The sequence below is a fragment of the Myxine glutinosa genome, chromosome 12 (assembly GCF_964187855.1).
Source record: "Myxine glutinosa chromosome 12, kmMyxGlut1.1, whole genome shotgun sequence".
NCBI classification, from domain to species: Eukaryota; Metazoa; Chordata; class Myxini; order Myxiniformes; family Myxinidae; genus Myxine; species Myxine glutinosa.
Window position 1 is genome coordinate 93217139 of NC_136272.1, and position 25320 is coordinate 93242458.

The window sequence follows — 25320 nt, forward strand, 5'->3', positions numbered from 1 at the left end:
TTCAACCACCAACTATTTTTGAGATCAGCATGGTCCAAAAGGTCAACTTAGGCCAAAGGTCAACCACTTTTTTTTGAATTTCTAAAATCCTCAATTTTCATCCAATTGACTTGAAATTTGAAGAGGATTTACATATCGGCTAACTGAATTCAACCACCAACTATTTTTGAGATTAGCTTAGGCCAAAAGGTCAACATGGGCCAAAGGTCAACCACTTTTTTCAAATATCTAAAATCCTCAATTTTCATCCGATTGACTTGAAATTTGAATAGGATTTACATATCGGCTTACTGAATTCAACCACCAACTATTTTTGAGATTAGCTTAGGCCAAAAGGTCAACATAGGCCAAAGGTCAACCACTTTTTTCAAATATCTAAAATCCTCAATTTTCATCCGATTGACTTGAAATCTGAATAGGATTTACATATCGGCTTACTGAATTCAACCATCAACTATTTATGAGATCAGCGTAGGCCAAAAGGTCAACGTAGGCCAAAGGTCAACCACTTTTTTTTGAATTTCAAAAATCCTCAATTTTCATCCGATTGACTTGAAATTTGAAGAGGATTTGCATTTCGGCTAACTGAATTCAACCACAAAGTATATTTGAGGTCAACATAGGCCAAATTTCTAAAATCCTCAATTTTCATCCGATTGACTTGAAATTTGAAGAGAACGTGCATATCTGGTCACTGAATTCAACCACCCAGTATTTTTGAGGTCAACATAGGCCAAAAGGTCAACATAGGCCAAAAGGTCAACATAGGCCAAAAGGTCAACATAGGCCAATTTTCTAAAATCCTCAATTTTCATCCAATTGACTTGAAATTTGAAGATGACTTGCATATCTGGTCCCTGAATTCAACCACTAATTATATTTTAGGTGAACATAGGCCAAAATGTCAACATAGGCCGAATTTCTAAAATCACCAATTTTCATTTGATTGACTTGAAATTCTCAGAGGATTTACATGTATGGTCACTGAATTCAACGACCAACTATTTTTGAGGTCAACACCGGCCAAAAGGTCAACATAGGCCAAGTTTTAAAAATCCTCAATTTTCATCCGGTTGACTTGAAAATTGAACAGCATTTGCACATTGTGTCATTAAATATGGAAACTAACTATTTTTGAGGTCAAAAGGTCAAAGGTCAACTCAAGGTCAACCTTACAAAATCATCATTTTTCATCTGAAAAATCGTCACTTTTCTTCCTGTTGACCCGAGCTTTGATCAAGATTGTTAATTTTAATCTTGATGAAATCAACAATTTGCTGTATCAATGGAATTTTTTTATTGGGGGTGGGGGGCGAATTTTGCAAGTATCGTGCTCCGCATGACGTCTTCTTGTTATATGTTTTATGCGTCCGTGCATGTTTTTTGTGTTTAATGTTAGCTCTTACACAAGCCTCGATCTTGTATACAAATAATAATAATAATAATAATAATAATAAACTGTTCAGCCTGGAAGAGGCAAGCGCCCTACCAAGTGTCGTATCGTTCTACTTAACCTGTCCCCCAAGTAGGGGAGATGGGGTTTTGCAATCACTTCTGTGTGCATATTTCTCTGACGTACCTTTTTTATGGCCATTTGAGATTTTGTGATAACATTTTGAACAACATTTTATTATGAGAATATGGAGAAGACAAATTAATAACTTGGTCTACATGTCAAAAGTCGTCACATAAAATCATCAATTTTCATCCAATTGACCTAAAATTTGAAAAATTTGCATATTGCGCCACAGAAGTGGTTCAATCAAAAGCTAGAAGCCGATTGTTTGTTTTAGATCAAAAGGTCAAGGTTGCATAAAATATTTCAATCATATCAATGTCAATAACGCAATATGACCCAATTCATCAAATGTAACCTGTGTTCTGTCAAGAAGGTCATAAGGTCAAGGTCGCCTAAAATCGTCAATCTTTTTGTTTATTTTTAGCTATTTTCGTCATGTTTAGCATTCAGAAGAAGAAGAAGTCCGATTGCAAAGCAGATGCGGATCATCACCAGAATCTGATCATTTCGTCCTTGTGACACACCCAAACTCACCACAAAATTTTGTCCAAATGTGTTCACAACTTATTTAGATATTCTGTTCACAAACATATAAATTTACGGGTGAAAACATAACCTCCACCATCGAACAAACTTTCCTGTTTTTGGACTTTTGACTCACTCACTGGACTTTTGACTCACTCACAGGACTTTTGACTCACTCACAGGACTTTTGACTCGCTCACCCAACGTTTTACTCACTCACCAGAATGTAGACTCACTCACCAGACTTTTGACTCACCCACCAGACTTTTGACTCACTCGGCGGACTTTTGACTCACTCACGCAACTTTTGACACTCACAGGACTTTTGACTCGCTCACCCAATGTTTTACTCACTCACCAGACTGTTGACTCACTCACCAGACTTTTGACTCACCCACCAGACTTTTGACTCACTCGCCTGACTTTTGACTCACTCACTGGACTTTTGACTCACTCACTAGACTTTTGACTCACTCACAGGACTTTGGACTCGCTCACCCAATGTTTTACTCACTCACCGGACTGTTGACTCACTCACCAGACTTTTGACTCACCCACCAGACTTTTGACTCACTCACCTGACTTTTGATTCACTCACCGGACTTTTGGACTCATTCATCGGACTTTTGACTCACTTACTGGACTTTTGACTCACTCACTGGACTTTTGACTCACTCACCCGACTTTTGACTCACTCACTGGAATTTTGATTGACTCACCCAACTTTTGACTCGCTCGCCGGACTTTTGACTCACTCACTGGACTTTTTACCCCCTACCGGACGTTTGACTCACTCACCGGACTTTTGACTCACTCACTGGACTTTTGACTCACTCACCCGACTTTTGACTCACTCACTGGAATTTTGATTGACTCACCCAACTTTTGACTCGCTCGCCGGACTTTTGACTCACTCACCGGACTTTTTACCCCCTACCGGACGTTTGACTCATTCACCGGACTTTTCACTCACTCAGTGGACTTTTCACTCACTCATCCAACTTTTGACTCACTCACCGGACTTTTCACTCACTCAGCGGACTTTTCACTCACTCATCCAACTTTTGACTCACTCACAGGACTTTTCACTCACTCAGCCGACTTTTTTGACTCACCCTGTCGATATTGCACTTGAAATATTCCTGTATAATTGAGAAAATTGTAATCTGTTCCTGATATACAGATGTTGTGATTACTCGACTCGCTTCACTGGTTCAATTCCAAGTTCAAATGAAAATCTTTGCCGAGAAAGCATAAGCATCATAGAAGTCTGAAAGCTTTATTGTAAGAACGCTCGACTTGTTTTGAAGGAGATATATATCGATGGTGACGTGTTGTTGCGTTCAGTGTTTCCCGACCACCAACAATAATTAATTGATGATCTGCGAAGATGGTTGTTGTTAATGAAAACTACGTCACTCAAGTGATGTATGTTGATGTTTGTTGGTTGATATATTGTTAAAGGTCAATTCTCTCAATTTCCAACTTATTGGGAAAATAATAATTACGGTTATCGAAAGTGATAATATCGTAATAATAATGATAACAGGTGTTGTCATAGGATTACATGGGATGTTACAGTTTGTACCAGAGATTTAAGTTAGCATCGCAACATCATAGGTAAACTACGTGATGTCATTGACAGTCGGGTACAGGTGCGTTCCATTCCTAAGCAGCTTGTAGAGCACTCGCCAAGCGACTTAAGCACTCAAGCAAGCACTCCATTCGAAACCGTTGATAAGGAACGGCCTGCTTGGCAAGCGATAGCAAGCTGCTTGGTGACTGAACACACCCTGGGTTAAACCGTGTCGATTCAAGGTACTATGTTAAGACCAAGTCACACCAACAGGTGGCGGTATTTCCAAACTTTCCCTTGTTTCACAGGTGATGACTGATGACTGATGAAAGAACGTTCTCCTCTTATTAAATATTCAGATATTTTTTACAAGGATGTTTGGATGATTATTTAAATCATTTCAATCTCAAATACTTTTGAAATAGAAACTTGTATTTGGTTTATATGATAATTGTAATGCGTTATAATGTTATTTGGTAATCATGTTGCTTTCGCAAATAATTTGTAATTGTATTTTTTCTCAGGGTGTTATGTAATCATTTATTAACGTCCCGAATACATTCATTTCAATGATTTGCCTCGTTCGAAGGAACGTCAGTGAAGAATAGGGCGTGTTCCTTAAAACTAACCAATCACGGGCGCTCTTCCTCATGACGTCAGATTTCCCGGCAAAAATTTCGCGCGCAAACTGCTGTAACTGTATCGGCCTAGCTTTTCGTTCGGAATGGCGGGTTTCGATAATCCGGGATTGTTCTTCAGCGACGCTTTTGGCGAGGAAGAACGGCCAGATGAAGGGAAGATCCGCAGAGCTCAGGCGAAGAGGCGCTTTCGGGACTTTTTGCGACAGTACCGTGTCGGTACGGACCACAGCGGCCTTATCTTCAAATACAGGTCGTGCCAAGTTTGTTGTTCGCCTGCTGCCGTGACTTGAATGTTTTGTGTTTATGCAGTTAATAAGGCACTTCAGATGGGTTCATAAGTGGTGTGTGGTTTTTAAGTGGTTGGATTGAGTGTTTGTGTTGTGGTTCTACTTCTAGGGATGAGCTGAAACGTCATTACAACTTGGGTGAGTATTGGATAGAGGTGGAGGTGGAAGATCTGTCCAGCTTTGACGAAGAGCTTGCTGACATGCTCACGAAGCAACCTGCTGGGTTTCTACCCATGGTATGTCCGTATGTTACACACGATTGAATCACCCCATACCGTTATATCTAGTACTACTACTAGCAGGAGTACCCGAAGTTGCCGGGTGGTGTTATAAATCCTGTTAGTATTTTGAAGAAATCAATTTGGGTTTTTTTCTATTTTTTTTGAAGGTGCTGAAAACACTTCCTTACCTACACCCAATGAGGAAAATTTCTATTTAATGATATTACACACCCACACACACACTAATCGGGGATAATTTAGTGCGGTATTACGGTTTGAGCTTTCATATAGCTACAAAAGTTCGGGCACTATAAAGCGAATTTTTCTTTTTTAATTCAAAAAAACACTTTCAAAAAATAATGTACTTTTTTTTTTTTTTTTGGCCTAAAGCACTCCATGACGCTGATGAACCTATGAAAGTTTAAGGAGATCTGTTCAGCCATCTGAGGAAAATGGCCACACACGTGCACACACACTAATAATTTAATATTACCTTTCCCATAGCTACAGAGGAGCTTGGTGTTGGCTTAGCAGTTAGGGTGCCGGCTTGGGATCCTTGGATCCTGGGTTCGAATCCCGGTCGATCCCTGAATTAACGCCAGGGGGGTTGACTCAGCCTGTCATCCTTCCGAGGTCGGCTAATTGAGTACGCATTTCATGTTTGTTCTTTTTTTCTTCATGAATTTTTTTTCTTCTTCTTTTTTTTTTTCAATTTCAATTTTTTTCAAACTTCAATTTCAATTCTTCATGTTTGTTCCATTATTTATATAAGAAGATTTGGAAATGACTGTCCCAAATGCTGGCCATTATGAGTTAGCTGTGGTGTGAATAAGCACCTTCAATTTGAGGTACTTCACAAGTGCTTGAGAAATTAATCGGGCCAGTTCCGATCAGTTGTCTTTCCAATCGGATGCCAAGCCAGGTACAAAGTTTATTTCCTACTGGACAGGACGAGCTTTTGGGCGTTTAAAAAAATGGACATTTGTGTTTGGCCAAAGAGAAATAAAACCATCAGCCACCATCTTTGTTCCATTACACATCAACACAATGAGAGGCATTCCTACATTATAGCTGTTCAGTAAACATGTCTTCACAGTATTGTTCTGTGTTGGGAGATGCGAGAAGTAACCCTTCACTGGAACTACACTTGATAAATTAATCATTAGAAGTTTTCTTTCACTCTGTTTGACATGTCATATTTGATGAATACTGAATGGTGAGGATGGTTGCCTCACCTTGAAGTAATATGAAGTCATTATTCACCCTAAATATAAACAGTAGGTAAATGCTGTGATGATGTTCTTTCAACCATGGTTGGTTGAATTCAACCATTATTGCCTAGTTTGAGGAGGCAGCAATGGAGGTAGCAGACGAGCTGACCCGTCCTCGTCCAGAAGACCAACTGGAGCTGCAACAGATCCAAGTGTTTCTCATATCCGAGGCACATCCCGCCAATGTCCGTAGCCTTAAGGTGAGCAAGATGGAATTTTATTCGTTTGTTTTTGGAGAATAAGGTTTTGTGAAAAATTGGGGTTTATTGACTTGAATTTTTTTTTTAGGCCTTATCAATAATGCATGCAGTCCAGATTGAAAACAATATCTTGACTTGTATTTATCGGCAGTCAAACCAAATGGCGAAGCTCGTCAAGATCCCCGGCATCATAATCTCGGCGACCGGGGTTCGCTCTAAGGCCACCACCCTCACCCTTCAGTGTCGTAGCTGTCGCAACGTGGTCAACAACATCTCAGTGAGCCCGGGTCTTGAGGGCTACACCCTGCCACGCAAGTGCAACTCGTAAGACAGTTTTCTTGGCCTGTGGCTCATCTTTTGCATTGTAGTCATTTGATCGTATCTCTTGAGTTGTCTGACTACACTTTGGTCATGTTCCTCTTTACCAGAGAACAGATGGGACAGCCAAGTTGTCCTGTGGATCCATATTTCATCGTCCCAGACAAGTGTAAGTGTGTGGACTTCCAGCTGCTGAAGCTCCAGGAGGCACCAGATGCTGTTCCCAATGGGGAAATGCCTCGGCACATCCAGCTGTACTGTGAACGGTAAGGCCTTGCGCTCAAGTCACCACCAATTTGCATTTCGTTCGGTCCGATAATTAGATAGCTAAAAGGTGACAGCTTGAATGGAGCTCCATAATAATGATCTGGATTTGTAGATACCTCTGTGATCGAGTTGTGCCTGGGAACCGTGTCACTGTGATGGGAATCTTGTCCATCAAGCGCATTGCAAAGGTGGCCAAGAAGGGTCGTGAGCGTGCAGGCGTGGGAATCCGAATTCCCTACCTGCGTGTGCTGGGGATCCAGGTGGACACCGATGGAACAGGTGAATTTTTTAAAAAAATGTTTTTTTTTCTATTTTCATTGGCAATTAATAATAATAATACTTTTTGTTCTTCTTTTTTTTTGTATACATAATCGAGGCTCGTGAAAGAGCTAACATTTATCACACAAACAAATCAAACAAACAAACAAAGTATATAAAAAGGGGAGCGGTAGACAAGATGGGGAGAGAAGGGGAAGAACATAAACACAACATTTGTGAGGGACATCGGGAATGTGTGGGAGGGAGAGGGCTTGGGGGGAGGCGGCGTGGGAAGGGGGGGGGGGGGGGGGGAGAAGTAAAAACACCCCAAGGACTTACAGGAAATAAGTTGGTATTTCAAAACTGAGGATTTGGGGTGAAATTAGCGGGGGTAGAACAGATCAAGGTTTTGGATGGGGGAAGATAAGAGATGGTGATGAACAGCTGTTTTAAAGACCTGGAGGGAGGAGTGGGATTGAAGGGAGTGGGGGAGTTTGTTCCAGAGGTGGGAGAAAAGAGGAATGAAAGAGTGAAGGTGAGCAGAGAGTCTTGATTTTGGCAGTTTAACCATAAGAGGGTTGCAGGCAGATCTTGTGCGACCTTTAGGAATATTTGCGGGACAGAGCCCAGAGAGAGCTGGAGGAGCAAGGCCGGAGAGGAGTCGGTAGAAGACATAAAGACCACCAACCTGCCTGCGGTGAGTAAGTGAAAGGCCCTCGGAGGTAGCTTCATCACGGGAGATTCCAATGATTCTGAACGCTTTGGTTTCAACAGCGTGAAGACGAGCTAGGTGTGAGGCAGGAGCACCAGCCCAGAGGGGAGAGCAGTATTCCATTGAGCTGCGGATGAAAGCCTTGTATGTGGTGAGGAGCTCAGGTGTGCCAAGGAAGGACTTCGCACGACGGAGGATGCCCAGTCGGCGACTGGCTTTGGAGGCCAGATTTGAAATGTGGTTTTCCCAGGAAAGATCATGGCAGATAGTGAGACCCAAAAGCTTGAGTGACAGAACTTCTTGGAGAGGATTATTCAGAAAGTGGATGGGAGGGTTGTCCATTCGGTCTTTTCGGAGAGACATTGGAAGAGTGTGAGATTTGTTAGGATTGAAAGACATGTTCCACTTGTTTGACCAGTCTGTGATTTTGTCCAGGTCTGCAGAGAGTGAGGAGGCTGCAGACTGCCGATCTGAGGGATGAGGAATGGAGTGGCATAGAGTGGAGTAATCAGCAAAGAGATAGAGAGGATTTTCCAAGAGAGTCGGAGAGATCATTGATGAAGACCAGATAAAGCACAGGGCCCAGAACACTGCCTTGGGGAACTCCAGCCTGAACAGGAAGAGGAGATGAGAGAAACCCATTCAGGGCCACACGTTGACTACGACTAGAGAGGAAGTCCGCCAGCCATGCGTGGAGATTTCCATGGATACCAAAGGAGGAGAGTTTGGTGAGCAGAGCGGGGTGCCAGACCGTATCGAAGGCACGTGATATATCGAGGGAGACAGCTCTAATTTCCTGTTTGGCATTGAGGACCTCCATCTATTGTTGAGACCGCAGAAGCAGCATGTCCAGAGTATTTATACAGCACTTTTCAAATATAAAGAAATCTTAAAGTACTGAACAAGGGAAAATCAGTTGATCAAGTAAAAAATAGGATTCCCTGTGTCAACTGTGTCGAATACCGGAGATTTGAGAGACGGTTGAGATGGTTCACGGTTGAGAGTCAAAAACAATACAGAGCATGATATTTCAAAAAGTTATGGACTGGTTATGACAAAACCTTGTGGATGAGTTGGGTAGGTGACAAGAATAAGCCGATTAGATTTTGGTGAAGGTCCGCATGCAGATCCGGAATGTTATGCGATTGTTTTGTATCAATGGGATACAAAATATAAGCTGTTCAGCCTGCTGGGGGTATGCCCCATACTGTGTGCCATTCTAGTTCTCAATGTTGTTACATTGCTCATAAATGTAAATGGTATATAATAGGTGTCTGTTTTGTCTGTGATTGGTGATTGGATTACAGTGAATCTTTGGGCTTTTTTGGTGCTGTCCTTGTGCATAGGTCACTCTATGGGCGGCCCCATCACCCCACAGGAGGAAGAGGATTTACGCCGGCTTGCTGCGTCTCCAAATGTCTACGAAACTCTGGCCAAGAGCATTGCTCCATCCATCTATGGAAGTCTTGATATAAAAAAAGCCATCGCTTGCCTGCTTATTGGTGGATCTCGCAAAAGGTATGTTAAGTGCCATTTTATGGCATATCTCTTAAGGACACAAATTTTTGTCCAAGATCTCAGTTCATAGAAGAGAGAGAGAGATGACGGAAAAAACAAGATGTACTGACTGGGGTGGGGGGTGCGGTGGGGGGACTACAGTTGAGCAAAACAAGCAAGGAAAAGAACGAAAGATCAGGAAATGAGGGGAGGAAGTCAGAGGATTGGATTGAAGGTTGGTTTAATGAGAGTCGAAGAGCACGAGGCGTTATGAAGGAAGACTCGAGATTATGATGCACCGGAATTGCACAGCCTCAGGGAAGGCAGTTTTACATATGGGAGAAAAGAGTGGAGGTGTGCAGTAATCCTGGATCTTGAGAATTTAAATAGTAAGGAGTTGCTGGAAGAAAATGCATGGAGGAGCAGGGAGGGGGTGGTCGAAGGGCAGAGGGAGCTATACCAGTGAAGATGCCACCACACCTCTCTGTGATATGAGAGGAAACAGGCCTTGTGGTTCAGCTTCATTGCATGAGATGCTAATAATGTTGAGAGCTATAGATTTTACAGAATCCAGGAAAGACAGATGTGATGCTAAGGCACGAACCCACTAGAGGAGAGCAGTATTCCTTTGAGCTCCGGGCAAAGGCCTTTGTAGGCTGTGAGTAGTTCTGATTTTTCCATTATTGACCTGGAACGATTGAGGATACCTGATCTGCTGCTGGCTTTGGATGCCAGCTTTGCAATTTTCATCGGCCCAGGGGAGGTCATGGCTAATTATGAGCTCAAGAAGTTTAAGTGACTGAACCCCTTACAGTAGCTCTGATTATGAAATATATGGGTCAATGTGATGATTCTTCCAAAAGGACAGGGTGAGATTTCTGAAAGCCAGTATTGAAAGACGTGTTCCCTTTCTCAGATCAGTATATAATCGATGTCAGATCGACAAATGGTGATGCAACTGCTGTATCTGCATGCCATTTTGGATTGGGTACTTCTTACTAGAATTCACCAAATGTCCGTCCATCTGTCTGTCTGTCTGTCCATTCCAAGGTACAGTAAAAACTGCTGAAACGATCGCAACGATATTTTGAGTGGGTAAACCTGGGATCTCCAGGAGTAAAATAGGATATTTCGTTTTCCCAATTACAGCTTTTGTCTCCAGCATTCTCAGGTTTGGACTCCCGCATAACATTCGTGTTTGCATAACGTTCATTGTGATGATGTTTTCATTGTGACGATGTTGTTTTCCCATGTGCCGTGCAAACGGCTGCACCGATCGCTGCACGGCTGCACCGATCGAACTCGGTGACCTCGGACAAAGACCTTTTATATGGACACGGATTGATTCCCTGCTTGAGAGAATTCCATCCCCCTCCCCGCCATCACGGCCGTCTCTCCAACTTGCGATCCCATGAGATATGCGGAAAGGACGACCCAAAACCAATATAAACATCATTAAACATCATTCGTATATAAACATCATTAAAAGTAAATAATGACCTCGGCCAAAGTTCAAACGACATTTAATCTCTACACGAGAGAATTCCACATAGCTATTTGGGCGGTGAATACGCTAACAGATCGCTGTCTCCATCGATCTTGCCAAGGCCGAAACAGCTATCGGCTCAAAATCCTTTTAACTGTTGATTTGGTAGTTTTTACAATGAAGGAAACATTAACAATGTTGTTAAAAGTTTATTTTGTGATTAATTGGAGTTATGTTGTTTGGAATGAAAAAAGAGATTTCGAGTTCAAGTGAATGATGACATGCCATGATGGTTTCTACTTTCTGAACGTGAACTTCGCGGATCGCCATATGCAGATTCGCCACGGTCCCACGATAGATGTTTCTGTACGTGAACGTACCCGTTTGTTTGCCAACGGGTACGTTTTTCATGGAAGTCCTTCACAAACTTGCTGTCCATGTCTGATGTGCGACTGAAGGTGCTACAGGAATGTGGAATTTATTGGTTTCATGCTTTAGCATTCGCCGTATCTGCATTGCCTGTTTGCTTCTGGCCTCCCACCTGTGCGTAGCCGGGTATCTCCCTAGTTATGACAATATGATGTCCTCTTTTCCAAAGCATCGGAGAGGTACTTTATGTAGATTAGGAACAAGAATAGGCCCAAAACACTGATTTGTGGATCTCCAGCCTCCACAGAGAGGGTATGAGAGTGTTCCAATGGTGAAATCATGACTGGGTAAGTTAAGGAAGCCTTAAAAGCTAAATGTGAAGATTTCCTTTTACATTATAGACTGTGAGCTTGGCAAGCAGAGCAGGATGTCAGACTGTGTCGAATTTTTGGAGATGTGGCCAGGTAGGTGGTTTGAGCCAAGTAGGTTTGAGATTGAGGTTCTGACCATTATTGAGAGAAAGAGAGAGAAGCACTACTTCCAGGCAGATGGGTGGCAGCCAAAGGAGTAGGATAGAGAGGGGGGGGGGGGGGGGGGGAGCCATCACTGGCTGATGGCACAGCTGTGCAGCTGATGCAATGCTCTTTGCTGGTTAGGGCAGGAATTTGTAATTTGGGCAGGATGCCAGCGATAGCTCGTCTACTCTTTGCGAAGGACACCATCGAATATGGCAGATGCTGGCAGATACAGCGAATGCTGCCAAATGGGGTGCCTGATAAAAGTCCACCTGACGGACGGCACCCACATTGATGAATCACCCTACCTGTGAAACACCGGGATGACAGTTTTCAGCCGAGTCAGGATTTGAACCCAAAGCTGGACAACTTGGAGGCAAGTATGCTTACTTCTCGGTCATCCTCTCAGCCCATGGGATAGACTGAAACAGCAAACAAAGGATAAGCAAGTGCAGGAGAGCAGGATTTGAAAACATGGATACTGATGCCATCTGTACTCATCGTCGATGAAGAGTGGAGGCTGGGTAGAACCTTCTATTCATTCTTGGGTGAGAACGAGACAGTCAGAAAGACATTATATACAATGGCATATGTGGAGGATAGAGCTGGATGGGTTGGGTACATGACATTTTGAAGCATTGATTTTCGACATTTTTCTGAGGTGAGGCCGTTTGGAAGGAGAGAGAGGGGGGGATCATGCACTGGAGATTGATTTGACATGGTGCCACCTGGATTTTGAAGAAGCAGATTGTATGGAGAGTTCATCTTGAGATTATCAAGATTATGTTATCTGGCTTGCTCGATCTTCCACTCAAATTCGTCAAGTGCGATACAAACAGCCTGCTGTAGTAAAAGACAACAATGAAATTTGAAGGCCCTCAAGTAAATAAAAACATTCGCGATGCACAGTCGACATGATTGATGGAGTTACCTTTTTATTTAGTCTTCACCATTTCTCTGCTTATTCCATCAGGCTGCCAGATGGCCTCACCCGCCGTGGGGACATCAACCTGCTGTTACTTGGTGACCCAGGCACAGCCAAGTCTCAGCTGCTCAAGTTTGTCGAGCGCTGCTCTCCCATTGGGGTGAGCTATTGTTCGGTGGTTTTCCTCACCTGAGCCTTCACCTCTTCTGATCTATTACAACACTTCTACTTGCTACTAAAACATCTGCTTGCCAACATCTGAGCCCCAGAAGAGTGAAACAGCTTGTCTGGTTCTGTTAATATTATCTTGTAGGCGTTTTTCTTTTATTACTATTTTTTTTTTTGATACCTTCAATCTCAGCCTTTTCCAATCTATTTGTTTGCTCACTGACATATCCATCTTTAAAAACCCAAGGATACGTGCCTAGATGATGGATGTTGTCCTTTGCTCTCTCTCTCTTCCAGGTGTACACCTCAGGGAAGGGCAGCAGTGCGGCCGGACTCACGGCGGCGGTGATGCGTGATGCCGTAACGCGGAACTTCATTGTGGAAGGAGGGGCAATGGTGTTGGCAGATGGTGGTGTTGTGTGCATCGATGAGTTTGACAAGGTACATAAAGAACATCCAATCTATCTAGCTATCTATTATAATAAATAAAGAAGCTTGTGTGGCTGTAGGTATGTCAGCAATATTCACTCGCCAATTGGTCGCGGCACTGACCAATCGGGTATGCCTAGTTTTCCCTTAATTCGTCGATTGGTTGCGACATTGAGGCGATTGCATTATTGATCATTACGGTGCGACGTCGTCATCACACTTTCTTCACCTCGTGTTTCCTCACCGCACAACAATACAATATTGGTAATTGCAGTTTGGCTTCTTTATCACTCGCTTACCCCACCTCGTGACTATTCCTGGTGATTACTATCTTGATCACGGTGCTATCCTTGACAATTTAAGTTTTTTTTAGCTGTGACGAGCAGCTCTATGAGAGGACCGCGTTGTTGTTCTTGTTGTTGGGGTGCCTTTTTGAATAGCGCATGCGCATACACTCGGACGTGCGTTGGTATGAGGTAAGAACACCGCGGTCGAATTTGGTAGCGCATATTGCAACGGATATCGTCATGATTCTACACGTCGCAGCTGGTGACCACACTGTGGTCGTTTTTCTGTGGCTTAAACGCCACCCAAATAAATGGATGAGCTATCTATAGCCTTACTACAAGTGTGTGTGTGTGTGTGTGTGTGTGTGTGTGTGTGTGTGTGTGTGTGTGTGTGTGTGTGTGTGTGTGTGTGTGTGTGTGTGTGTGTGTGTGTGTGTGTGTGTGTGTGTGTGTGTGTGTGTGTGTGTGTGTTAGTTACTACTACTACAACTACAGTTCTGGCCCGATTACTACTACATAGGGCAGCATGGCCCCAATTAGTACATGGGGGTGTTCTTATTGGGGGGATAGTATAAATGTGTATCGCTTAGTGCTGCCTCCAGGTGGGAGAGGGTATTACAAATCCCTACCCTTTCCAGTATGCTCAGTGTTCCTGTCCCCACGTTTTCCAGTGCAGTGAGTTGTTTTGAATTATGAGCAGAAGGCATGTTTTTGCTTCAAGCAGGTACGTAACTCAGGTTATTTTTATTTTATTTTCGGGAGTGATTGAGGGAGCTGTCAATTGCTTTTACACCACCTAAATAAAGGTATGTGTCAGAAGAACGTGTTACATGCTTGGAACAAGATGACCCGTATGGTGGCTACTCTATCTACTATGGTATTAATAATCATAAAGATAAGAATAAGACCCCCTTGGCGGGAGCATATGCTTCTAGTTTGTATCATAATTGAAAGTTTTTGTGCATAATTTGGGTTTTAGCCCGAGTTTTCAAAGCCGAATAGTGTGAGAATGCAGAAAGGTCGCCTGTCATTTTGACGGGCTTTTCTGCTAGTTGTGAAATAGTTGCATTGTTTGACATCTATCTGGCTGTTCCTCATTTATTTCATAATTCCTGAATCTGTTGGATCATTGATGTGAAGCCGAATTGAGCCCAGTTAATATATCGATAGGAAGTCTCAAAGTAAGGCTGGTAGTTGTAGGCTGATGAGCAGTAGTATAGCTCAGTTGGTAAGGCTCATGACTCTGCACTTGCTGCTCACTGATTTATTTGTTTTCCACCCATGTAGTCGTATGGAGCTAAAAGCTACTGTGCCTGGGCAGTGCCAGCTGGGGTATCTTGAAATGCACCATATTGAATCTGCATCTTCGGATGTGGGATGTAAAGCCAACGTTTAGGTTATGTTTAGGATGTCAGCGTTTCGGTTATGTTAAAGAAACCATGGTATCTGAGTCGGCCTTTGTGTTCTCGTACCAAGGCTAAGTTCCTTACCTAGAGATGAAATGGAATATGCAAGTTCAATACTAGAGTAATGTGGATGGTCGGATGTGACTTGTGATTTTCCTTGACCAAGTTACAAGGCAAATTGTAACTGCTGTCATAGTGAACCGGTAATTTCCGATATTTATTTTTTGTTTGTTTATGATTCCAATTTTGAGCTGTGCTTGAAATGGTAATAGTATGAAAAATAGAAGTACAGTTTCGAGTTTGCAGTGAAGGTCTGTGTAATCCTTCGCTCTTTGATTCAGTCTACCTGTGTGATGGTGTTTAGATGCGAGAGGATGACCGGGTGGCAATTCACGAGGCCATGGAGCAGCAGACTATCTCGATCGCCAAGGTAAATTGCATTTATCACAGTCATTCATCAATGTTGTTAGTTTGTTTACTTGGAGTTCAAATGTCTCACCAATGGTTACAATTTGCTGCCAAAATTAACTTGGCTCTTCAAATGCACATTCCTTCCTTGAATAATATTTCATGTAATATATTGGTAGCTCTGATGAACAGTAAAATGTGTCCCTTTGAACTTGTGATTCAACTGGCATTGTTGAAATTAGACTTTCAGGATAGTTCAGAAATGGCAAGGCCTCCTCCGAGCTCAGTAAAAGGTTAGAATTGAAAAATCTGGGCTTGCAAGTTGGTAGAGCCGCCATTTTGGCGAGAATCCACTCGCCTTGGTCACGGCAGATGTTGACGCGAAGAAGCAAAAAAAATAAAATAATAATGGCGATTTTCAGGCTTCTTCACTTCTTCAATTGTCTCATTTTCTCCCTCCAGGCTTCAACATACATCTGTGATTAGTGGAACCATCACCCCCAAGCACACCTCCTTCCAAATTTTCAGTTTCCCCTTCCTGAAGCTTCCTCCTGTTGTGTTTCCACGATAATTTACTTTGTACACAAGAACCCCAACAACAGCAATGCAAATCTCTTGTAGACCTGCAACCTGTCTCAGATAAAAAGAAAGAAGAGTTATTGTGGACTGAGGTAGTAGTGAAGGTAGTCGGTAAGAAGGCATTTTGGAAGGGAATACGAGGAGGACAACCGGATGCAGGGTTACTGCACCTGTGGGCGAAAGGAGAGCTGTGGATTAGGCAAGGAATGGTATGGAAGCAGATTTGCACAGCAAGTTAGAAGACGATGGTGGGAAGGCGATCTAAAAATTGGCTCATGACAAAGAGTCGGATTGCAAGGACGTGTATACGCGGATGGTGATTAAGGATGGCAACAGAAAGCTAGTGACAGAGGGCGGCACTTTTGAAGATTATTGGAAAGCTATTTTAAGGAGCTGTTGAACCAGGGAGAAAATGAAGACGAGCTGGAGATACCATGTTATGTTGAGGGGAAATTGGAATTATTGGAGATCACGAAGGAGGAGGAGGCACAGACAACCTTAAAGATGATGATGAAGAAGGGAAGAGCGCCGCGTACTGATGAGGTGCATGCGGAGATGCTAATTGCTGCTAAAGAAGTCGGAGTCAGTTGGACGAAGATGTTGTTCAATGTATGTATGTATGAGAGAGGGTTCAATTCCGAAGGATTGGAGGACTGCGCTAATTGTGCCAATATGGAAGAGGAAGGGTGATGTACGGGATCTTGGGAGGTACAGAGGCATTGCACTCCCAAGTCATGTCATTAAGGTACAGGAGAGGATTCTGGATGGGAGGATAAGGAAAAGCAAAGGTGGCTTTTGAACGGGTAGGGGGACGATGGATCAGATGTTCACACTGATCATTTGTGGAGAAGGTTGGAGATGCAGGGATCAATGCCATTAGGATTTGTTGACAATCTAGACGTTGCCCTCTTGGTGCCCTGGTATCTTAAGTGAAACTGCAGCTTTGTGGAGGGCAGTTCCAGGAAATGATATTGTGGAGCTTAGGCCAGCAAACATTGACAAGAAGTAGATCATAGCACAATGACATTGGTCAATTACCGTAACGGTTGCTGAAATTCCAGCAAATCGTACTTCTAGCCAGTCTTTTACTGATTTGACTTGTCTGGTGGAGAGCTCAACACTTGATGTTACTCAAATGTAATTGAATGTCTCGTCTTTGTCCCTCCAGGCTGGCATTACAACAACCCTGAACTCTCGTTGCTCTGTGCTGGCTGCTGCCAACTCTGTGTTTGGCCGTTGGGATGACACCAAGGGCGAGGAAAACATCGATTTCATGCCGACAATCCTGTCTCGTTTTGATATGATCTTCATCATCAAAGATGAACACAATGAAGAGCGAGATATGGTGAGGTCACACTGTCCCTGTTACTATCCTAATTTTTGACTCAACCAGGCCGAGTTACTGATGTCATCCTGGTGTTTTGTAGGGTGAGGAATCAATGTGTGCATCGTACCTCAGATGGACGTTAAACCTGGCACCTCATTAATGGGTGGATATTGGATTCCATGGAGCCATCTGTGAAGAGTAGGCGAGGTATCGCTGGCACCATGAACAAATTCCTGCTCTGTCCCACAGGGGGAATTGCCATGCCCCTACAACAACGAATGCAAACCTACATCCACACACTGAATACAAACGATGACTCTTGACCAACCTGCAGTTCCTCATATTGCCTTTCTTACCCTTTGCAATATTTAATGTTTAGTTTCACTTTGATAAATTAATAAGTGAAAAATATTTCCACTGGCATATTGAGGGCATGCTTCACTGACGTTTTGTCTGTAATACATAGATGGCCTCTATATTTTGCAAACTTTGATAAAAACTTGATTTTATGAGTTGACCGACTTGGACAAACGATGTTATCAATCTGCTACATAGAATTGGCATCCATCTTAAAAGCACATAAGACGATAATTGTCGCAACTGAGGAAGGCCAGGCGTTTTTGGTTCATCTATACTCCATATTTGTCCACAGACTATGGCGAAACACGTCATGAACGTGCATCTCAATGCCCAGACGGACCGACAGCCGCGCGAGGGGGAAATCGACTTGGCAATGCTCAAGAGATTCATCTCTTACTGCCGCAGGTTGGACCCCTGTTTCTTCACTTTGCAACTCACGACCTCCTCGTGTTTCGATGATCTGTTGCTGAATATGAGCAGAATATAGTGGCACCATTTTCTGTGAATAATCTCAACGTTAACCCATTTCCAGTTTGTGTTGTTCGAGCTGTTGGTTGTGGTATCTTGTGTTTGTGGTGAACAGCAAGTGTGGTCCTCGACTGTCATTGGAGGCCAGCGAGAAGTTGAAAAACCGTTACGTGCTAATGAGGAATGGTGCACGGGAGCACGAGCATGAAACTCAGCGCCGAGCTAGCATTCCCATAGCCATCAGGTATCTTCCTTGTACTCAAATCCATTGGAACCACAAAATTGCGTTTCCTCACTGTTGACCTCTCACTTCAAGGTTGAGACAAAATATCCAGGGTTTTTTTTTTTCCTGCAATAATGTTGACTGATGACAAATGCTTGCAATTGTTTATATGGGTGATCACGGTGTTCCAACGTAGGCAATTGGAAGCCGTTGTCCGCATCTCAGAGTCTTTGGCGAAGATGCAACTGCAGGCGTTTGCGGGGGAAGTAGCTGTCGAAGAAGCTTTGAGGCTTTTCCAAGTTTCAACGTTGGACGCCGCACTGTCTGGCACTTTGGCTGGTACGTTGGAGCAGTTCAAAGCTGTCCCGTGTTAAAAATGTATCTATAGTCTATACAGAATGGTAATTTATATAGTTTATCCATGTTTCAGAAGTGTTGGCGTTTTTCCTGATTTACGCATGAGATTAAATCGGACCGTTGGTCCGATTAACACGAAATTTTACCATCGGAACGCCTCTGCTTGTAGGGTTTTTATTTATTTATTAATTAATAATTATGACGTCATGGGTCATGTAGTACAGACTCCATCTTTGAAAAATCGAAAAACGTTACACCTCTATCTCCAAAACCACTCCATGGAAGCAACTTGAACAAGGCTCGTTGTCAAGTACTCTCTATGGGGAATAATATATGTTGTCATCGGTGACTTCGTTATGACATCATAGCTCCAAGTATAACACTTCATCAGATCAGTATGGATTTTTTTTTCTCTGCAACTGTTGGTCTGATGGACACAAATTGTCACCGTAGGAGTGCTTCCTCCTGTAGAATATTTTAATGATAATTATAACTTCATGGGTCATGTGGTTCAGGTGCCATCTTGGAAAAAACAAAAAACGTTGCACCTCCATGTCCAAAATCGCTCCATGGGAAAAATTGAAACGTGGCTCATTGTAAAGAACTCTGCATGGAGAATAAGTGTTGTTAACGATTACGTCATTGGTGTCATAAATCCACAGGGACAACGCTTGGTCTGATCAGTTTGGAATTTATTGAGAATGATCTACACAACAATTATATTAGAGATCTCTGATCATCAATTTGGTTTCAGACCTGGTCACTCTACTCTGGACATGCTGCTTCTGCTTTCTCAACAATGGATGGAGGTCCTCAATGCCAAACAGGAAATTAGAGCTGTCTCCCTTGACATATCATGTGCCTTCGATACGGTCTGGCACCCCGCTCTGCTCACCAAACACTCCTCCTTTGGTATCCATGGAAATCTCCACGCATGGCTGGCGGACTTCCTCTCTAGTCGTAGTCAACGTGTGGCCCTGAATGGGTTTCTCTCATCTCCTCTTCCTGTTCAGGCTGGAGTTCCCCAAGGCAGTGTTCTGGGCCCTGTGCTTTTTCTGGTCTTCATCAATGATCTCTCTGACTCTCTTGAAAATCCTCTCTATCTCTTTGCTGATGACTCTACTCTCTGTCGCTCCATTCCTCATCCCTCAGATCGGCAGTCTGCAGCCTCCTCACTCTCTGCAGACCTGGACAAAATCACAGACTGGTCAAACAAGTGGAACATGTCTTTCAATCCTGACAAATCTCACACTCTTACAATGTCTCTCCGAAAAGACCGACTGGACAACCCTCCCATCCACTTTCTGAATAATCCTCTCCAAGAAGTTCTGTCACTCAAGCTTTTGGGTCTCACTATCTGCCATGATCTTTCCTGGGAAAACCACATTTCAAATCTGGCCTCCAAAGCCAGTCGCCGACTGGGCATCCTCCGTCGTGCGAAGTCCTTCCTTGGCACACTTGAGCTCCTCACCACATACAAGACTTTCATCCACAGCTCAATGGAGTACTGCTCTCCCCTCTGGGCTGGTGCTCCTGCCTCACACCAAGCTCGTCTTCACGCTGTTGAAACCAAAGCATTCAGAATCATTGGAATCTCCCGCGATGAAGCTAACTCCAAGGGCCTTTCACTTACTCACCGCAGGCAGGTTGGTGGTCTTTCCATCTTCTACCGACTCCTCTCTGGCCTTGCCCCCACCCCCCCCCCCCCCAGCTCTCTCTGGGCTCTGTCCCCCAAATATTCCTACAGGTCGCACAAGATCTGCCTGCAACCCTCTTATGGTTAAACTGCCAAAATCAAGACTCTCTGCTCACCTTCACTCCTTCATTCCTCTTTTCTCCCGCCTCTGGAACAAACTCCCTCACTCTCTTCAATCCCACTCCACCCTCCAGGTCTTGAAAACAGCTGTTCACCACCATCTCTTATCTTCCCCCATCCAAAACCTTGATCTTTTCTACCCCCGCTAATGTCACCCCAAATCCACTTTTTTGAAATACCAACTTCTGTCCGGGAAGTCCTTGGTGTCCTTGTGTTTTATACTTCTCCCACCCCCCCCCCCCATGCCTCCACTCCCCACCCCCCACCAAGCCCTCTCCCTCCCACACATCTCCCTGCTCTCAAATGTTATGTTTGTGTGCTTCCCCTTCTCTCCCCATCTTGTCTTCCGCTCCCTCTTTTCATATATTTTGTTTGTCTGGTTGATTTGTTTGTGAAATAAATGTTAGCTCTTTCACAAGCCTTGATTCAGTATACAAAAAAAAGAAAAAAAAGACGAGAGTGTAAATTGATGATGTAATCGCTTACGTGGTCTGGCAGCCATATTGGATCAAAGAAAAAGACCCTTCAAAAACAGAAGAGTTAGCTTGCACCAAGTTGACCACGCAGGGTAAGTATTCTATGAATACCATCTAGTTGATGAATTTTCAGCATGGGATAGTAACAGGTAGTCGCATATTCTGCGAATCAAAAGCGGGTGCTGTTACAATTTGCTGTCTGTTTATTCCTTCATTATCTCCTCCAACGAAGGTGGATGGAGGTTATGTTTTCACCGTGGTGTATCTGTCTTGTTTGCTTTGGTGAAATTCCTTCTGTATATTACGAAAATTCTTCTCTGTAAGGACCCATGTGGAGGTTTCCATATTTTCGTCGTCAGAATAACATGCTGCGTTTTAGGGAATTGAGGTGCTATACCGATATGCTGATTTGTTTCTGAACCCATTTCATCCGGATATGGTGCAATACTAACTCGGCATGACCACGATTATGTGCATTGCTCACATAAATTTTTGAATGAGGTATTTTTGTAAAAGTAAAAAGACATTTCCAATTTTAACATCTCCTGGAGATTTGCCATTAAAGCCGAGCCGAAATTGTTTCTCACGTTCTAAGTCGGCAATGGGCGGTCACCACACCAAATGTGTTTTTTACAGAACAACAATTTATTGTAAGGAGGTACAGGACGTTGAAAACAGAATCCCGGGACAAAACAGATTGTCATGAAAACGGGCAGATAAATAAAGTACACTCGCGATCCGATATAACGAAAACTCAATACAAGAAATATAATCTAATCAAAATAGTTGCCACAAACACACAACAGGGAGTGCCAGGTGCGGTCTTTTGGTCAGACATTATGGCATTGATGAGTCCAGGATCCACCAAGTAAAGAAATGAGCAGAAAACATAAGGGGGTAGTGAATGATCTGGTTTACACTGGAGGAGTGTAATTCTGGGAAACCCCTTCATTACATGACACGTAAGTTTAAGAAAGGGGTAGTGAATGCTCTGGTTTTGCACCACCAGTGAGGGCGATTCCAGTAAAGCACTCCAGTACGCGACTCCTCAAATATTTATGGGGGGGAGGAAGCATGCCCCAACACACTCCCCTAGTTAAGGGGTATTGCTCGTTACTTTCCTTTTCTCAAAGGTTCTGCAGTTTCACTCATGTTTGCCTGTGAGCAGGATATCTCAAAGTTAGACAGATTTGAATGAAACCTTCTGGAGAGGTTGGGTGTATGCCAAGGACGAATTGATTAGGTTTTGGTGAATATCTGGATCACCAAAATATCTGGATCTGGGTTTTGGTGAATATCTGGATCTGGGTGAATATCTGAGAATTTAATTTAATTTTCTAAGTGATTATTCACAATGGAGAGATGATGCCAAAAACTATGTATAGGACGATATCTCAAAATGTTGTGGACAAACTATGACAAAACGAGGTGGATGAGTTTGTTAGGTGACAAAAACAAGCCGATTAGATTTTGGTTAAGGTCCGGATCCAGATCCTGCCAATCTATCGGTGGGATAGAAAACGTAAACTGTTCAACCTGGTGGAGGTATGCGCTCTACCGAGTGCCATTTGTGTTCTCCTCAAAGGGCTGTATCAGGTTTCAGAGCAATCGGTTGGTAAATGATGGACAAGTCGGGATCCAAATTTGGGGGTGTGGGCCGTGGGGGCGTTAACAAAGTCAAAGAACGGATGGATGACTGACCGGACAGACATCCGGTCATCACGACCCATTTTACAAGTCCAGGTTGAAACGGCTTCATTCCTGCAACATGTTGTTTATTCTGCATCACCTGGAAGTTTTGTTTTGAGTGTGAATGTGCAGACACAGCGAATTTGACAGGCTTAATGAAACTATGCAAATGCACAGGTGCCGAAGGGTTCACCACACAGGAGGATCAAGAGTTGCTGTCTCGTATTGAGAAGCAATTAAAGCTGCGTTTTGCCATCGGTTCGCAGGTCTCGGAGCACAGCATTGTGCAGGACTTCATTAAACAGGTACATACTGAACATGCCCATCTTGCTATTTTATATCTAGGTACATTTAAATACTGTTGGATAAGTATGAAGCTAAAGTTGTTAGGTGAGACCTGTTTGTCCTACTCTTGTCTCCCCTTCATCTTATTCTGGCTACCTACTGTACAAGGGCATGTTCAAAAGGACTGCTTCATATTCGTTTTCAAGTCAAGATAGCAGAGGGCAGGATGGCATTATCAGTGTTGTGAAGTGATGGAGATGAGAGTTGGGATGGGATGACTGACTGCAGATGAAAGTTGGGTGCACCATCACGATCTTGAGAGTAGGAGACGGTCAATGAGGCACCGCCACAAAGGATCACCAGCTCCGACTTGGCTCTGACAGATTTTCATCTCTTTCCCAAACTTGAACTTGGAGAACAGTTTTATTCCAACAATGATGTCGAGGTCACTGGGAAGCCCTGGTTAAGTCGTCACAAAACTACTTAAACTTTGGTGGAATGTGTGGACCGTAGTGATGATTATGTTGAAAAAAAAAATATGCAGCGTTGTAGAATAAAGATTGCTGTTGGTATCGGTCTTTGTTTCATTTGAATATCTTTACCTCGTTTGGAGAATATGAATAGGAGGCATTTCTTTTCATCACGACCTCGTATCTAAATATTTTGTTTTTTAATATCAAACATTTCTACCTTTTACTTATTCACCAGAAATACCCCGAGCACGCTATCTATAAGGTACTGCAGCTGATGATGCGTCGAGGAGAGGTCCAGCACCGCCTGCAGCGTAAGGTGCTTTATCGGATCAAGTAGGATCTACTTGATGTCCAGGACTGTTGCTCATCAATCTTTGCCTTGAATTTAATCCACACATTGTCTCTTACATTTCCATAAGTTTGCCCTTTACCTCCATCATGGACCAGGTAGTTATTGCTGGTCCTCAGGGTTCTCATTATTGTGGAATTTAATTAATCTGCGGTCATGTCTTTTAAGGTCTTAAATACCATGAAGAATCTTCTTTTTTTTATTATTGTCGTGTACCATCCATGTCGAGGTTTAAATTTTACAGTTGTGTTATTTGTCTTTTGCTGTTTTCATGTTACATAGTTTACAATAAAGTTTGTTTTGCTCAATCTCTTATTTTGCTTTCTCTGTTGTGGCAGGAGTGTGACAGTGAGCATTTGGGTTGTGGAGAGGAGTGAAACGGGGAAGTATTAAGATGAAGCAACAAAAGCCGTTGGTGCTTTTTCAGATTGATTCGGGCTTTCATGTCGTCATGTGTCAGAGACGACTGTGTGGATTGATAATCACTTAACTTTGAGCTGGACAGTCCGAGTTGTAGTCCCGACTGGACTATAAACTGTCCGATCGGTGCTTCACACGCAGGGCGTTGTATCACAAAGTGGCAATCATTCCTCAGATGGATGTTAAGCCGGGTGTCCCGTCTACTAGCATTGTTCTACTAGCATTAAGATCCCACAGTGTCTTTCACAAAGACACCTTGAAGTTGCAGACCTTATCTTTCAAATACCACATATTCACATTAAAACAATATTTCACAAAAGGTAAGTTATCTCCGACACCTTGAACAAATTAAAAATGTATTGTGCTTCAGCTTGAATGCCGTGTGTGGCCAGCTGGTTCTTGACTTTTTGACCAGGACTTACTTTGAAACTTTTTGACCAAACTCACAAGAAGGTGGGAATAATTAAGGCTGTAGTAGTACTAGTCGTAGTAGTACTTCCTATCATCGTGTGATTATTTTTTATTTTTTAATCTGTGAAATATCAAATTTTCAGCATACATCATTGTCAGTTATTTAACATTGCGTCTTTGGTGGGTTACATCCTTTACAGCCTGGTGATCCCCGATAAGTTAGGATAATTTAAAATCTCACGTTATACCCGGCTTGGAGGGTAATTGGTCATGGTAATATTGCCGCACCCTCAGTCAGCACCAGCCACCTTCGGCTTGCTTGGCCTAATTTTACTTGATTAGCATGTGGTTTGGTTTGGTCTGGTGGTCCAAGGGAGTGGAGATCAAAGACTGTGACCCTGCCCAGAACCGATGATGCGATTGACCTCTGGGGTTGTGAAACGGCTCTTCGTGTTTGTGCTGGGCAACGAGGACGACAGACGACTGTTACACAAGGAATATAAGTTTAAATGTGCATTCATTCTAGATTTTGCAAGTTTAACCAGAAGGAGTTTACTGGAAGACCATGAGCATCCTGGAGTTGCTATAGAGGGTCATAAAGCTGAGGGTCGTAAAAAACAAACAAAAAACAAACAAAAAAACAGAACCACCATCCTGCCTGTGATCGAACTTCGCGCCACAGACTTTTTATTCTTTGAGTTCCTGTTTATAAACTTTTTTCTGCTGTAAACGAGTGTATATCTCAATATCGAGGTTTGTTCTCAACAAAAAGTTGACAGAAATGGAGAAGATTGCCATGGGG

General features: G+C 43.1%; 1 protein-coding gene across 1 annotated transcript; it reads left to right on the top strand.

The window, feature by feature from the left end:
* Positions 1-4278: 4278 nt before the first annotated feature.
* Positions 4279-23995, top strand: MCM5 (minichromosome maintenance complex component 5). Its single transcript, XM_068132081.2, has 16 exons — positions 4279-4511; positions 4658-4784; positions 6112-6240; positions 6392-6564; positions 6669-6824; positions 6938-7104; positions 9142-9313; positions 12636-12747; positions 13053-13196; positions 15242-15307; positions 17033-17209; positions 17844-17956; positions 18135-18263; positions 18439-18581; positions 22758-22885; positions 23574-23995. Exons 1-16 carry the CDS (start codon positions 4345-4347, stop codon positions 23673-23675), a joined length of 2205 nt encoding a protein of 734 aa, XP_067988182.1. The 5' UTR covers positions 4279-4344; the 3' UTR covers positions 23676-23995.
* The last annotated feature ends 1325 nt before the right edge of the window (positions 23996-25320 follow it).

Coding starts and splice junctions, on each gene's coding strand:
- MCM5 (XM_068132081.2), top strand. CDS start 4,345: ATGGCGGGTTTCGATAATCCGGGATTGTTCTTCAGCGACGCTTTTGGC. Junction 4,512..4,657: donor GGCCTTATCTTCAAATACAG/GTCGTGCCAAGT, acceptor TTCTACTTCTAG/GGATGAGCTGAAACGTCATT. Junction 6,825..6,937: donor ATCCAGCTGTACTGTGAACG/GTAAGGCCTTGC, acceptor CTGGATTTGTAG/ATACCTCTGTGATCGAGTTG.